The following is a 13,097-nucleotide window of genomic DNA, read 5'->3' as shown; positions in this document are numbered from 1 at the left end:
CTCCACCTGCATTTAAGCTAGCCAACTCCAGAGCTTGCTAGACTTTTGGAGAGGACTAAGCAACAGCATATAGCAACAAAACTTTCCAATTGATATATAAATATATATATGGCAAACAGCACAAGGAGTATAACAAAAGCTTTATGAATCATAAATTAAAATATTCAGCATATGCAATGTCTCTGCAATGGCATTACATGTAGGTACCTTGCCACAGGATGGCACCAACCCAGTACTGCCACCTAGCATTTTATCAGAGAAGTGCAGCAGGCCAGATCTTTAAGACCTGCAGATTTGCTGTCTGTACCAAAAGAACCACCTGCCTGCTACAACTTCAAATACAATTTTCTTCTTTATCCGTAAAAGTAAAGATAAAATACTTAACCATTCTATAGTCCCATCAGCAGACAAGCTGCCTATAGGTAGATGCTACTGTATGGTAATATACATGATATGGTAAGTGCTTGTTCCCAACATAAACATAACGACATTAGAGCACATTAACAGTTCTAACTCATTACTTTGTATCACAGATCTCTAGTGATTCAAATCTGAACTGTTCTTGGTAATGTATTTTACATTTTCTCAATGGTTAAACTTAAAGAAAATACTTTAGCATTTTCATCAATAGACAAGTTGCCTAGCTTAAGGTGTGCAGGAAACACAAACTTGAGACCCACCCTTGTGTCTTGGAATTCTGAACTTGGACTATGAACACAAAACGCTATTCTTCATGACTGTTCACAAAATACCGGTGGGATACATGTACAATGTACAGTAACACTTTGGTGGGCTGAATGTATTGAATAGGAAGTTTCAGTTTTCATAAGTTTTCACTTACCTGTTGACCAGGAGTGCTACATGTATAGACTCATCCCAGACAGTCTATCTATAAGTTGAATGTGGTGGGAAGAATTCTGGCCACATTGGCTACAGAATGTCAGGGAAAACATTTTTCACTGCAATATTCAATAGCTGCATAGACTGCCAAATCTAAACTGCATTAGAACAGAGTTCCAGGACAGCATATCTTCGATAGATAAACAAGGTACTCCAATTTAGCCAGTCTATATCTAAAATTCTGTCAACAAAGATTGAAGTCATGGATTTCTATCACCAGATGGCGAAGTCAACTCATCTAGAAACGCTGAGGAGTGTCATCCATTTCACGTCCACGTCTGAAGGAACGATTTTTGTGACAAGATCGGTGTGATACGGAGCAGAGGAAATGTACTATTGCTCTCTGTACACGTACGTCTGAGGTGGCGTTCTGCCAAGAAAACCCTGGAGAGCTCTGTCTCTGTGACTTCAAACTCTAACATCAATAGTTTTGCTACAGGACTGACAGTGGAGGAAGACTGGAATAACTTTCACTCCCTCAAGTCAAGATGGCTAATTCTTAATTTACAAACTTTCTCCTCCTTTCCCAGCTTAACTTAAAACAGTCTCAAAATTAAAGGACAACACGTCCTTTGAAGTTAGGTTCTAAACATCTACATTATCTACTGTACATTATATTAAACATCTTGGTAAGGTGCATTCAACGATGTCTATCCTCATATCATGTACATGTATAGTTGCCTGGTTGACAATATCCTCTTCTCAGAAGAGATTAAAAATCATTTTTTAACTACATACATCGATACCCTTCCACCAATGATACACGTATATGTATCTGTCTGAATACCTGCAAAGTAGTGTAAGATACAAAATGTACATGTATGAGTGCTGTTGAATGAACAGGGGAAAAGGAGTAGAATATAAGTTAAATGGTCAAACGAAATAAGCCACCACTCTAGAAATGTTCATACATAGCTGTACATGAGTTTTTTGACACAAGAAAATTCTTATTGAGGTGGATTCTCCTCAAAAGTTGCCATATATGTTCTTTTTTTGTCATCTCCTTCCATTATTGATAAACTCCCAATTGTCACACCATATTGTCTACAAAAGTTGAGTGCACCAAACCAGATGTTTTACCATAACTACATGTACATATGTATAAGTCTCTGTCATCCCCCGGTGCTAGGAGTCCTGGACATCAGAAATCTGTTTCCACAATAAAGACTTCAGGTTGTTGAGGATGAGGGAATGGTGGATTTGCATATCTTCTGTGTTGGTGGTGAGTCTGCTGCACTTATCGAGCAGCGACGTCAGCTCATCCTTGATGCCCGCTGGGACCTCCTTCAGAAGATAGTCATGTAAAACTACGCAGATTTTTGAGAGGTTTGGTCGGACGAGCTCGCCCGTACATCTCGACGCGGTCTCGTCGCACATGGAGCTGCAGTCTTCCGTCAGCTCGCAGTCCGCGTTCTTAGAACACGTTTTCTCGGTGAGCGTCTCCTTCAGGACCTCCGCGGGGTAAAGGTTCCTAAGATCGATCATTTTCAAGTCGTGTTTAATCGTGTAGCCGATGTTCGTGTGGCTGGTTTTACACATGTGGAAGGTGCCGTGCGAGCTGTCAAAAATTTCTTCCACAAACTCAAGAAGTCCGACGGCGATTTTGGCCTTCTTAGGCCAGGAGGGGGTGAACCATTGGTCCATGGCCTGGCGATAACTGGTGGGGAGGAAGATCTCAAACATCCACGGGATGTGGACGCCGTACAGGCGGTTCGTGTCCACCCGCTGGACGAAGTACGTGTCCCCACAGAAGCCCTCCAGTTTGGGGGTGTGCTCGCTGTCCTGCAGGATCATCATCATGAAGAACTCGTTGACCTGCAGCAGCGCCCAGATGGACTTGGCCTCTGCAAGAGTCACCTTAGAGAGAGATAGAGAGAATGGTTTATTCAATATAAAAAACCTTTGAAGCACCAGGGATTAAAGAGGCCATCTACATCACGGCATTACAAGCATCCCTCAACAGAGACGGGGGGCACAACGGACTTTCTGCAACCTATGATCCACTGCTCACGGAGTCACGTGTGTTACATGTATCTGCGTGACATCACAGAAGCGGTGGATTGCTCATTCCTTGAAAAAGACTGGAGTTGACTTGTACAGTCAAAAATTTGGGTGAGTCCAATTTTTTTGTGTTGGTCATTACAGTTCAATCTTATACTATCATGAAAGTAGCTCTAGGTGAGAGATTTCTTTGTGTTGGATCAAAAGTTTTAACTTTAAACAGTTCAATCTTGTTCATACAGACCTTGCCGTCGTTGTTGATGTCTGCAGCGTTGAGGATGCGTGTCTGCAGGGCGTTGTGCTCTCCCTTCCCCAGGTTTCTCTCCAGAAAGTCCTGCAGCATCTCCCGGAAGTCGTCCATGGAGGAGCCCTTCTCCGGACGCTCGTAAGGCATCTCGCGATCCAGCCCGTCGTGGAAGATGGGCGCCAGGTTGCACTTCATGATGATCTGCTTGGACCCATGGAGCCAGCCTTGGTACACCTGGGAGGGAGACAAGGATTACATTATTACATGTAAATCCTGTCACAAGAGGCTTTATATGTCTGTCTTGTCTGCATGATGGCCAGGAACAGAAGAAGGCATCTTGTATCAAGCTTTGTATGATCGCCTGTCTGATGTTCTTCGATATATACACGTAATCATTATATACTCTATACAGTGTGCACATGCCTAGAATGTACAGTGAGAGTCACATACTTGTACATATACATGCCTTTTGACATCATGCCTTTTGTGATTATGTACAAGAATCATCAAATTTTGTTGAAACAAACTCTTGGAAAAGACATTCTAGGCTTAATGTGTGTGGTAATATGATTGTAGTTCCACACTTGGCTACTGCAGCCAAACCCCTTTGACTCCAGATAGGAATGATTTACAAGAGAAAATGTTAGGATACATTTGTACGGGGTGTTCTCATCATGCAGAAGTACATTGTAAAACATCCGTGGAACATAAACCGCACTTTCTCGAACATCATCAACGTGACTCAATTCAGATATCAGCATATGAGAAGTCACTCTGTTCTGCTAGAAGTGCGATGTGAATCTGTTCTGTCCATGGGCATTACAGCGAGATGACCAGCAGATGATGCAGAACAAATGGCAAAGTCAGTCTGCGTGTAGTACTCAACACACACTGGTGTTTATCATGCTGTTACGCTACAGGCCCTCAGGGTAATGTTAAACCCATAATGGACACTCAGATAAACATCAACTGAAGCAAGATTTTCTCTGGAAGTTGGATGAAGACAGTCCATTCATCTGGAAACTACCCATCGAATAGAACTTACTACATTGGACCATTTCTGAAATCTATACGATTCTGCACTTCACACAGCATTTGAAACAGTCACTTGAGTTGAGGATGTTGGCAGGGTGGACTACATATGGAAGGTAATACTAGTAGAAACTTCAAATTGGCTACAATACAGTAACTGTTGTTGGCTTGTATCTTTTAAAGGTTTACATGTAGGTAATCTCCATGACTAATCCATGGTATTGTTACAGTGATTAAAAGTGTAAAACTAACCTATTTGAGCTTCAAAACGAAACAAAAGTTGCTTTTCAACACATACAAAATGACTGTATTCCAATATATACGATCACATCTTTTCTTGTAACAGGAAAGTGTGCAATCATCATTCTCACGGAACATTGCTCCCACAAACACTAATGGATATAAGTGCCAATAAAGGCAGTTTTGATAGAGGAGGGTGTGTTAATGGGGGCACAGTGTGAAGGAGAATTTGAGCCCTTAGCTAAAAGTACACTTCTGGAAAGACAAAGTTTGTCTTATCGCATGCAGACTTCAATTTTAGCTTCAAGCGTGTAAGAATTTAGACTAAACCAACAAAATGAACATGTATCAAATCACAAGCAAGCTATGAGCAACTTTTTCTTTTTCAACTTTTTCATCAGTTACAGCATGGAGGTAAAAGAGAGAAAGGAGGGAGCACGTATTTAGCACCCGCCGCGGCCTTTTGTTTTGCGGCGCTAGATCCCGCTGGGTTCTATTGTCCGCCGGCCCGGCGGTACTTTGTTTGATGCCTATGTTCGCCGCGGTCTCTCCCGCCAGAATTCCATATATGGCTATGCAAATGAGCCGAAAATGACGTCGCTGCCAGCGACGGTGGCCGAGTCTGGCCGAGTCCATTCCGAGCGGGGACCGACATACCCGAGTTTCCGAGCATTTCCTTATTTGGGTTGCGTCGTATTGCTGCGCAGAAGTCAGCATCGGGAGCGGATAGAAATGGCGGACACGCAGATATGTTTATGTTTGTTGTGCGACGAGAAATGGGCGAGTTACTGCGTTTTTTGTGTTTCTAAAGCTTGAATCGAACATTTTAGAACTGGAACATTTCAACAAATACAATCGTCTGGTATGAATTTGTGTTATTTTTTCTAGATTTGCCGATATTTATTCTGGATAGTTGACGATGTGGATGTTCTATTTTCCAAACTTCCGTAACTGGCAAAGTAGCGATTTTTCCGGCAAAGTGGACTATTTGTGGCGATATTCTACAAGCTGTGTGCCTCTCTGCTAGCAGAGGAGGTGTGTAGAAAATGGATTTTGTGCTCGAAGGCCCAAATAGAAACGAGACATTCTTGTAGTAACCGGGACACCCTTGCTTGTTGTTATTCTACCACAAGGAAATATTTCAAGTGACACATGCGCTCAATTCTTTGGTTGATTGTGGTTACCGGTTGTAGCGTTACATGTTCCTCAAACAAGGATTTGACCAAAGATATTTAACCTCCTGTTGTTTCAAGTATCGGGGTATAAAGATTTCTAGAAATAACAATGAAATCTGGTTACTAGAAAATAGTTGCCGTGCCGTCCGTCAAGTTTGTCGTCTTTGATACATGCTTCTTCCCTCCCTGCATTCATCGAAGTAATCCTCAAATTTGATACAAAGTTATCGTAGAATATAAAAGTTGCTACACTTATAGTCGTCAATGCCGGGCATGCCGTCTTGTCACTGACATTAATAACAATGGAAAACTCTGGTGTGCCGCTCTGGGGGCTACGCAAATCAGGGCAATTGACAAGTTCGTGCCAATTACAGTTTTGACGCCCGCGGCCAACATCGGACAAAAGGCAGAAAGTTTGAGCTCCCTCCTTCTCATTTTTCTACCTCCATGCATGGTTACAGTAGTTGTGACAACTATGATTGTTGATTAGAATGTTTTGTAAGGAAAAAAAAAACTAATTCAATTACGCATAACTGCACTGTAAATGCATTTATATTGTACTGATTTCCATTCAAGATGCGTGGCGAAAGGAGCTCAAGGATTTCTGGAGTTTGAAGTTCATGGCTGAAAGAATTTTGTAGTACCATAGAAATACAAAAAAAGATGATTTTGAGAAAAATGATCGCCATAGAAACTGCAAAAACTAGTGCAGCAAGCATTTCAAGATTGACCATACATAAGAACAGTAAAAAAAGACATAGAGAGAAGACTCTGCATTTGCCAGCAATTTGCTGACAGGCAAATCCCCATCCCTAAGGCTGTTGGCACCATCCAGCAGCTTTGCCAAAAACACCAGACATAATACACGACTGGCTTCACTACAAGAATAATCCACTTATTTCAAGCCTTCTCGCTTACAAAGTTCTGTAACCTTTGCAAGGTATTCAACATGCCTGTTTTAATCTACCAAGTCCTCCCAGTAATACTATTGGATGTACCAGAGGTGATACATGTATGTACCACGAGAATCCAGAAGATTAGTTTTCCATTTTCCACAATATGCTAACACTGCAGAATCTCAATGCCTGTGTTTACAGTTTTGCTGTGGTCTGGAAATTTGTAACCATGCTTCATTCAATCAAGACTTACATGTATAATCTCGTTTAGTGGCTTAAATCATACTGCATTATTTATCATGCTGAACATTGCAATTCTGCCAGTCAACCATTGTTAAGAAACATCCTTTTAAAATGGGCAACTGTCACGCTTTTATCAATGACCGAGCAATTTTGCAGTATCTAAAAAAATTGTCTGGACTAATAGAGTCCCCATATCGAATTTCTCTCATATCAGTTATGAATACATCATCCATATCGGGTTACACTAATCTCATTTCCTTGGTGACAGTCAAAGACGCATCATCAATCAAAAAGCACCGCCAACTCCAATCTTTGGTCTGCTCACTGAACCCTGCAAATGGGCAGGACTGAAGGTAGCAGAACGTTTGTGTGCTCCAATCATGATGGTCCTGTCACTTCACTCAAGCTGAAAAATGGTGCTGTAACGATCCAGTTGGTATACATGTACACTTATAGACAGTAATGGACCTACACAACTTTTCCAACTTTTCCCCATTCAAAGTCCAGGTAAACACGTAACATTCCCAACATTCCCAAATACATTGAACAACTTTTTACAATGTTCTAATTACATGGTACAATATGTACACAATGTTTATTTTAACTAACAATGACTTTGCTTTAATTGTTGCCAAACAGTGATATGTGTACACATGTATAAAAGGTAGTTCTATAGAATTTATACAGTACTGAAATTTCCAAACTTAAGATATAAAAAAATCTGATCATTATGAAAAATTATAACATTACAACATGATTTAAACTAATACTAGTACTAGTAGTAGATAAAATCAAAGTGTAACTTAAGCTATGAAAGTAAAGCATAACATTTAGTTTCTTTGCCTTGAGATGGGCTTACATTGTGCATACAGTTGTATACTAGTATAACGTATTGATTGAAGCCAAGAAATTATATTTTATCTACCCCATTCATTTCCACCACACATAACGTGGACAGCATTTGGCATCAAAATGATTTCCCCCAATCTTTTTCGGGATCTGTGGAAATGTATGGCCCACTGCATATCTGCAAGTTGATATCATGGCTATTTACTGAGGTAGATGTGGTGATTATGCATATGGTTATTTTCACTCAAAGGGATGAACAGATAGGATGGTATGGATACGGGACAGAGTGTGCTGTAGGCACAACTCATGTAGGGGGGTCCGGGGGAATTTTGGATTCTCAAGATTTCAAAAACACAATTTCTTGCATTTTGAGAGGCAAATCATGGGCTGAGAGTGGCTGTTAGAGGACCTTCGGATGTTTTACATTTTTGTCCAAGATATTTGTTGATTTTGTCAGTCAAGGTTGACGAATTGGTCTAAAAATTTTTCTGTAACATGCCACAAAGGTACGGCAATCAACAACAACAAAAAAATGGACACTGGCTAGAGCCCTATGCCAACTCCAGCTGGTTCAGTCGGGAGGAAACACCTCCTCCTTTTAATCAGCGATACTCACGAGTACCCACAACCCCCCTCCAGGCAGCCCTTCCAGCTTCCCATCCCACCCTTCAGCGCGGAATGATTTACTGCCTCCGGAGTTTTCATTCCTGAAAATCAATCGGGCACCGGCCAGGGGTCTCGACACATGATGTAAAATCACACCATACAGATTGAGTTCTGTGCGACAAATATTACTTTCTCAGTGGGGCAGGAGCTCGGCATCAAATTGACTTTCCTACAAGTAATTCCCACTGGCTCACAAGAGTAAACTGTCACACTTTGAAAAGCTGTTCAAGAACATGGTTTGTTTGTTAAAGAAAATGTAAAGGGTCCACAGTCTTTTAGAGGCCGTTGGGGCAGTGAGTTTTTAATCCACTGCATTCTGTGGACTGTTATTAGAAGACAGAGCCCATCCCTCTCCTTCCATCTCGTGTCACTTCCCCAACTGAAGTCAGGCCAATTCCAGACAAGAATGCCGGGAATCGAACCTGCAACCACTCGATCCATCAATGCCACCCAGTTTGTTTCTTTGAAATCTTTAAATGACCACCTAAACCCAAGTCCTCATTTTTCAAACCATACCTGATAAATAATTCACCACAGTAAGTTGCCAGAGAGTTACAAGTACATGTGTTGTACTAGGATTTTTTTTTAGTAGGAAAGACTGTTACTTTGGATGTAGTACTTTATTCTGTTGTCTTTTGGCCAGGAGCATTTTTATTTGCTATCAGTTTCCAATCTTGACACTTTTCTACAGTATCCTGAAGACAACATATGTTTATAAGACTGCTGAGCCATGGGAATGTTATTGGGCAAGACAAAACAAATTTCTAAGATATTCGGGGTATGCACTGTGCATGCTACTACAATGTATAATACACACTGTACACACTGACTGGTATATGTACATGTATAATAAATAAATGACCATCATGAATACTGTATGAACACATCCTTAAGTCTTATCTGCTGAACTTGGTTACTGACAGTTCCTGTGTTTCACACTCCTGGTGTCCTATTGATTGTATGGATTTTTTCCCCACTGGATAAGAAAGTTGCCCATTTGATGAATTGTTTCAGCAGTGTTGGAGGTATTATTGGCAGGTTTGGTCTGATGGCCCCATCATGACCTTGTTATCACCTCTGGGGGAACAGATTGAAGGGGTGAAAGTTCTGACGGGCAGAATACGGTATTCCCAACTTTCCCAAGAGCCAGTCTTCAGCGCTATGACAGCTGTCAAAGGGCATCATGACAGTGTCTGGATGATCTGTGCCATATCTAACTGTGCTTACTTCAAGCTGTAACTAAAATGCAACTTGGTGACCATGGCATAACTTTGAGGTACCCTATAAGTATACGAGGATAGACAATTTTTGTATGGTGACAATTTCACAATACTACTAGTAGTATACATGTAGCAGTACAAATGCAGTAGCCCTTTTTTGCACAGTAGTAATGTTGGAATGGTCTATTCTTGCAAACAGTTAAAATTTTGGGAAAGTGTATTTTTGATGGTTAGGAATGGGGAATTTGCTGCATGACTTGTAAATGCCATTTTTAGTGAACTTTTTTGGTTGTTGTCTAATCACAATTGAGAACATCAAAAAGATATGACAATACACCATGTAACCATAAAATCAGCAATGTGATAATTGATCACGAGGAATCCAGCTATCTTTGTAGAAGTTAGGCTGACTACTTTTTTTTTTCATTAAGTTGAAGTATCCACTAAAGAGGCCAACACCTACTTGAATCTGCATGTTTGATTCCCAACACTGATTGAAAATCTTTTAAGATACTTTGCCTTTTATCTTCATGTCCTGGTGCAGCCCCAAATCTTGATTACTTGGGAGTCTTATCTTCCTATTGCTAAATGAAAGGACATGCTGCTCTGAGACACACTTTCCTTTATACCTTAAAAACTGTGATTGATCAAAATGCAACCATATTCTGAACAGCTAGATCAAAAGAACTAATATTGCTTGTTTATCTCCCATCTTCTCCCTTTACTAGACCACCCTTTACTATTGACTTCAATACGCCCTAAGACATTTTGCCTTTGATCTTCAAAACTAAAGTGTCTCTTCTCTCCACCCCTTGCTGGTGCTCTTTTTTTGTACTGGCTAATGCCCGTAATCCAACTACATGTATTTCGTGGAGGTATTATAATACTCACAGCTGAGCAAGATCTAGCCTTTGTGACTTGTTTTTGATCAAGAAACTGTGCACCACTCTTCCCAATGTGGCCTAATGCCATAATTGATTATCTGATGCCAAAATACTATCATAGAGGTGGGAACTAAGCTTAGCATCAGTTGAGAGTACAAATGTATTCCACTTCATCCAGACTGTTCTGTTTCTTCTGCCTGAGATGTAATAAAGAGTGACACTGTGGAGCTCCTATGTGGGCATGTTGGAGATGGGGGAGAGCAGTTTGTCCATTTGCCAAGTAACCCTTTTAGCTTCTACCCTTTACCAGTTTCTATTTTCAGTGACCACTATGGGTACCCATGGGCATGTGAACTTGACCTTCTGTGCAAGGTTTTCCCTGGGTTCCTATGGTATTGTCTTTTTTCTATGTATGTATGCACATCATGCCCTATGGAAGAAAATCATGACTAACCTGTAACCATTATGATATAATGTTATCTTAGTCTGGAGTGAATTGTAGATGACTTGAATCTAAAACAGCTGAGCATTTGTACAATGTACCTACACTGTTAGTGTATCAGAACATACTAAAATAAATCTTGAATTTCACAGAGACGTTCAAAGTCAGTTTCATGACAATAAGTAGCTATTGACCTTGAACTTCATAGAAATGGACAGCCTGTTTCAAGACTATACTTTTGTACCTACACTGTCTCAGTACATACTAATAGACCTTGAGCTTCACAGAAATGCTCATAGTCTGTTTTAGAGACAATAAGTAGTTACTAGTATTGCCCTTGAACTTCAGAGATGTACCTGCTCTACCTCAGTAAGTGCCTATTGACCTTGGCTGTTTTTCCCGTCCAGACGAATGGTTCCTGCACATGTATAATGTAGGATCCAATCAGGTGGCGGCCATACTTACCTTATCACACTGTAACAGTGGTGGAGTTAGGGCTGATTACAGACACAAAACTGTAATCTTGCGATTATATGCGTTTATTATATGCTGAACATTACATCTGTTAAATTTGAAAGGTCTCAATCTGATATATTCTTTGTTTTTGTACTTTTACTGTCCATTTTTAGCAAAGACAGAGTCGTGCTGTTGTTTTTGCAGTGCACACATGCATTTGTGACAGAAATAACTTGTTGATAAGCATTTCTAGCCTCTACCAGGCACCGCGTATCACTGGAAAAATAAAATTGGCCGAAATAAAGGGTATACCAGGGGAGTTAGCCAAATATTGGATCCTCTCTAGCCGGCTAACTCCCCTGGTATACTATCCCTTTATTTTGCCAAATTCTACTATTTTTCCAGTGATCCGCGGTGCCTGGTAGAGGCTAAAGCAATTCCAACTACCATCATTTGTTACTAACTCTTAACTGTGTGAGTGCTAAATTAGAAACTTGTAGTTCAAACCCTAAGCTTATAGCAGTGGCACAAATGAGAGGGCTCCTACTTAACCATACACTGATAAACTCGTTCACGTTCTGCACACTTGACACTTTCTTCAGCACACAGGCAGCTGCTGAAATACGATAAGCTACCATGTCATTGACAGAGGTGACTCGGGCAGCCCCTCTCTCAGATACGAGGCATCGTCAACGTTTGGCTCAGCTGTTTTGCAACCTGCTCTATCCCCAGTTTCACAACCTTCTTATCAACCACCCAGAACCAGCCGCTCCCAGGGTACCTTTACTACTTTGGAAGGCCCTACGCATGCTTGAAAACTGATGGAAGATAAAGCCCGTGTAAATGGAATATCAATAACTCTATTTTGGCCAGTTATTAGCCAGGAGTGATGGGTTCTAGTCCCAAAAACCTGTTATCCCGCCAAGGTAATGACCCGCCAAGATTTTTCCTAACGATTATCTGACATGGGGTTTTTAAGGACCTACCCTAAGAGTCGATAATAGTAGGAACAGATCAAAGATTTTACAAGAAATCAATACAAAAACTCTGGAACCACCCAGTCTGAAGAACTTTGGACAGCAGTTGATGGACTAAGAAAAGCAAACTGGATTTTAACAAATCTGTCTTGGAAACATACATGTACATGTATATGGTTTAAAAAAAAAACTTTTGAAAGAATGTACAATTACATGTCATCAGTTATGAATGACATGATTTTATGGTTTAGACTAAGATGTTAAAAAAGTTTGAACTTTCTTATAGCAGCGTTGCTTTCCATCATAGAGAAATGCAATGTTACTTTGGTGCTTAACTTTATGGGTTTTCCCATTGTACTTGCAACAGCAGAAAGGTTAATGGAATTTTTACGCTGTTATGGTGTTAAGAAGAGATAAAACAAAATCCACAGTAGACGGTTTGCTCCGAAATTGCAACACAGAAAAGTCTGCCAGATGTAACACTGCGACACGTATACCCTTTATGTACACTCTATAAAATTGCACATGATGATAAAAGTACAAGTTTACTCATCATGATAGAATATCCTCCTAATAGTCTCCTCCATCATTACCTGACACAACAAGGCAACCTGCTCTTCCGTAATGGCGGCTGTAGCTTATCTTTGATACTTTCCAGAATATTGAAGGTACAATTTATGGCTACTTTGGTTAATCTGCCAATCCAAACAGGTACTTAGATTGGACGGGGCAGTCCACAGAACCATTTTGGTTCATCTAGAGCTGATCCAAGGCCAATGCACTGACCTCCAGGGGACGTAAGCTGTCAATTTGCGGAGCGGAATGCCCGTCTGTATAACGAGAAGTACCTTGCCGTCTGCAGTAAGTGG

General features: G+C 40.7%; 1 protein-coding gene across 3 annotated transcripts in view; it reads right to left on the bottom strand.

Moving 5' to 3' along the window:
* Window positions 1-1,888: 1,888 nt before the first annotated feature.
* Window positions 1,889-13,097, bottom strand: part of LOC109484542 (protein FAM69A-like) — a 57,512-nt gene continuing 46,303 nt past the window's right edge. For all 3 annotated transcript variants that reach the window (XM_019787862.1, XM_019787861.1, XM_019787863.1), the window contains 2 exons: window positions 3,146-3,382; window positions 1,889-2,757 (listed from right to left, as the gene is read on the bottom strand). In XM_019787862.1, the coding sequence (XP_019643421.1) occupies window positions 2,026-2,757; window positions 3,146-3,382 (969 nt within the window). In that variant the 3' untranslated portion in view covers window positions 1,889-2,025. The remainder of the gene's footprint in view (window positions 2,758-3,145; window positions 3,383-13,097) is intronic.

The sequence above is a fragment of the Branchiostoma belcheri genome, unplaced genomic scaffold, assembly GCF_001625305.1.
Source record: "Branchiostoma belcheri isolate BF01 breed outbred unplaced genomic scaffold, Haploidv18h27 scaffold7, whole genome shotgun sequence".
Lineage (NCBI taxonomy): Eukaryota > Metazoa > Chordata > Leptocardii > Amphioxiformes > Branchiostomatidae > Branchiostoma > Branchiostoma belcheri.
This window is presented reverse-complemented; position numbering and strand designations above follow the sequence as displayed.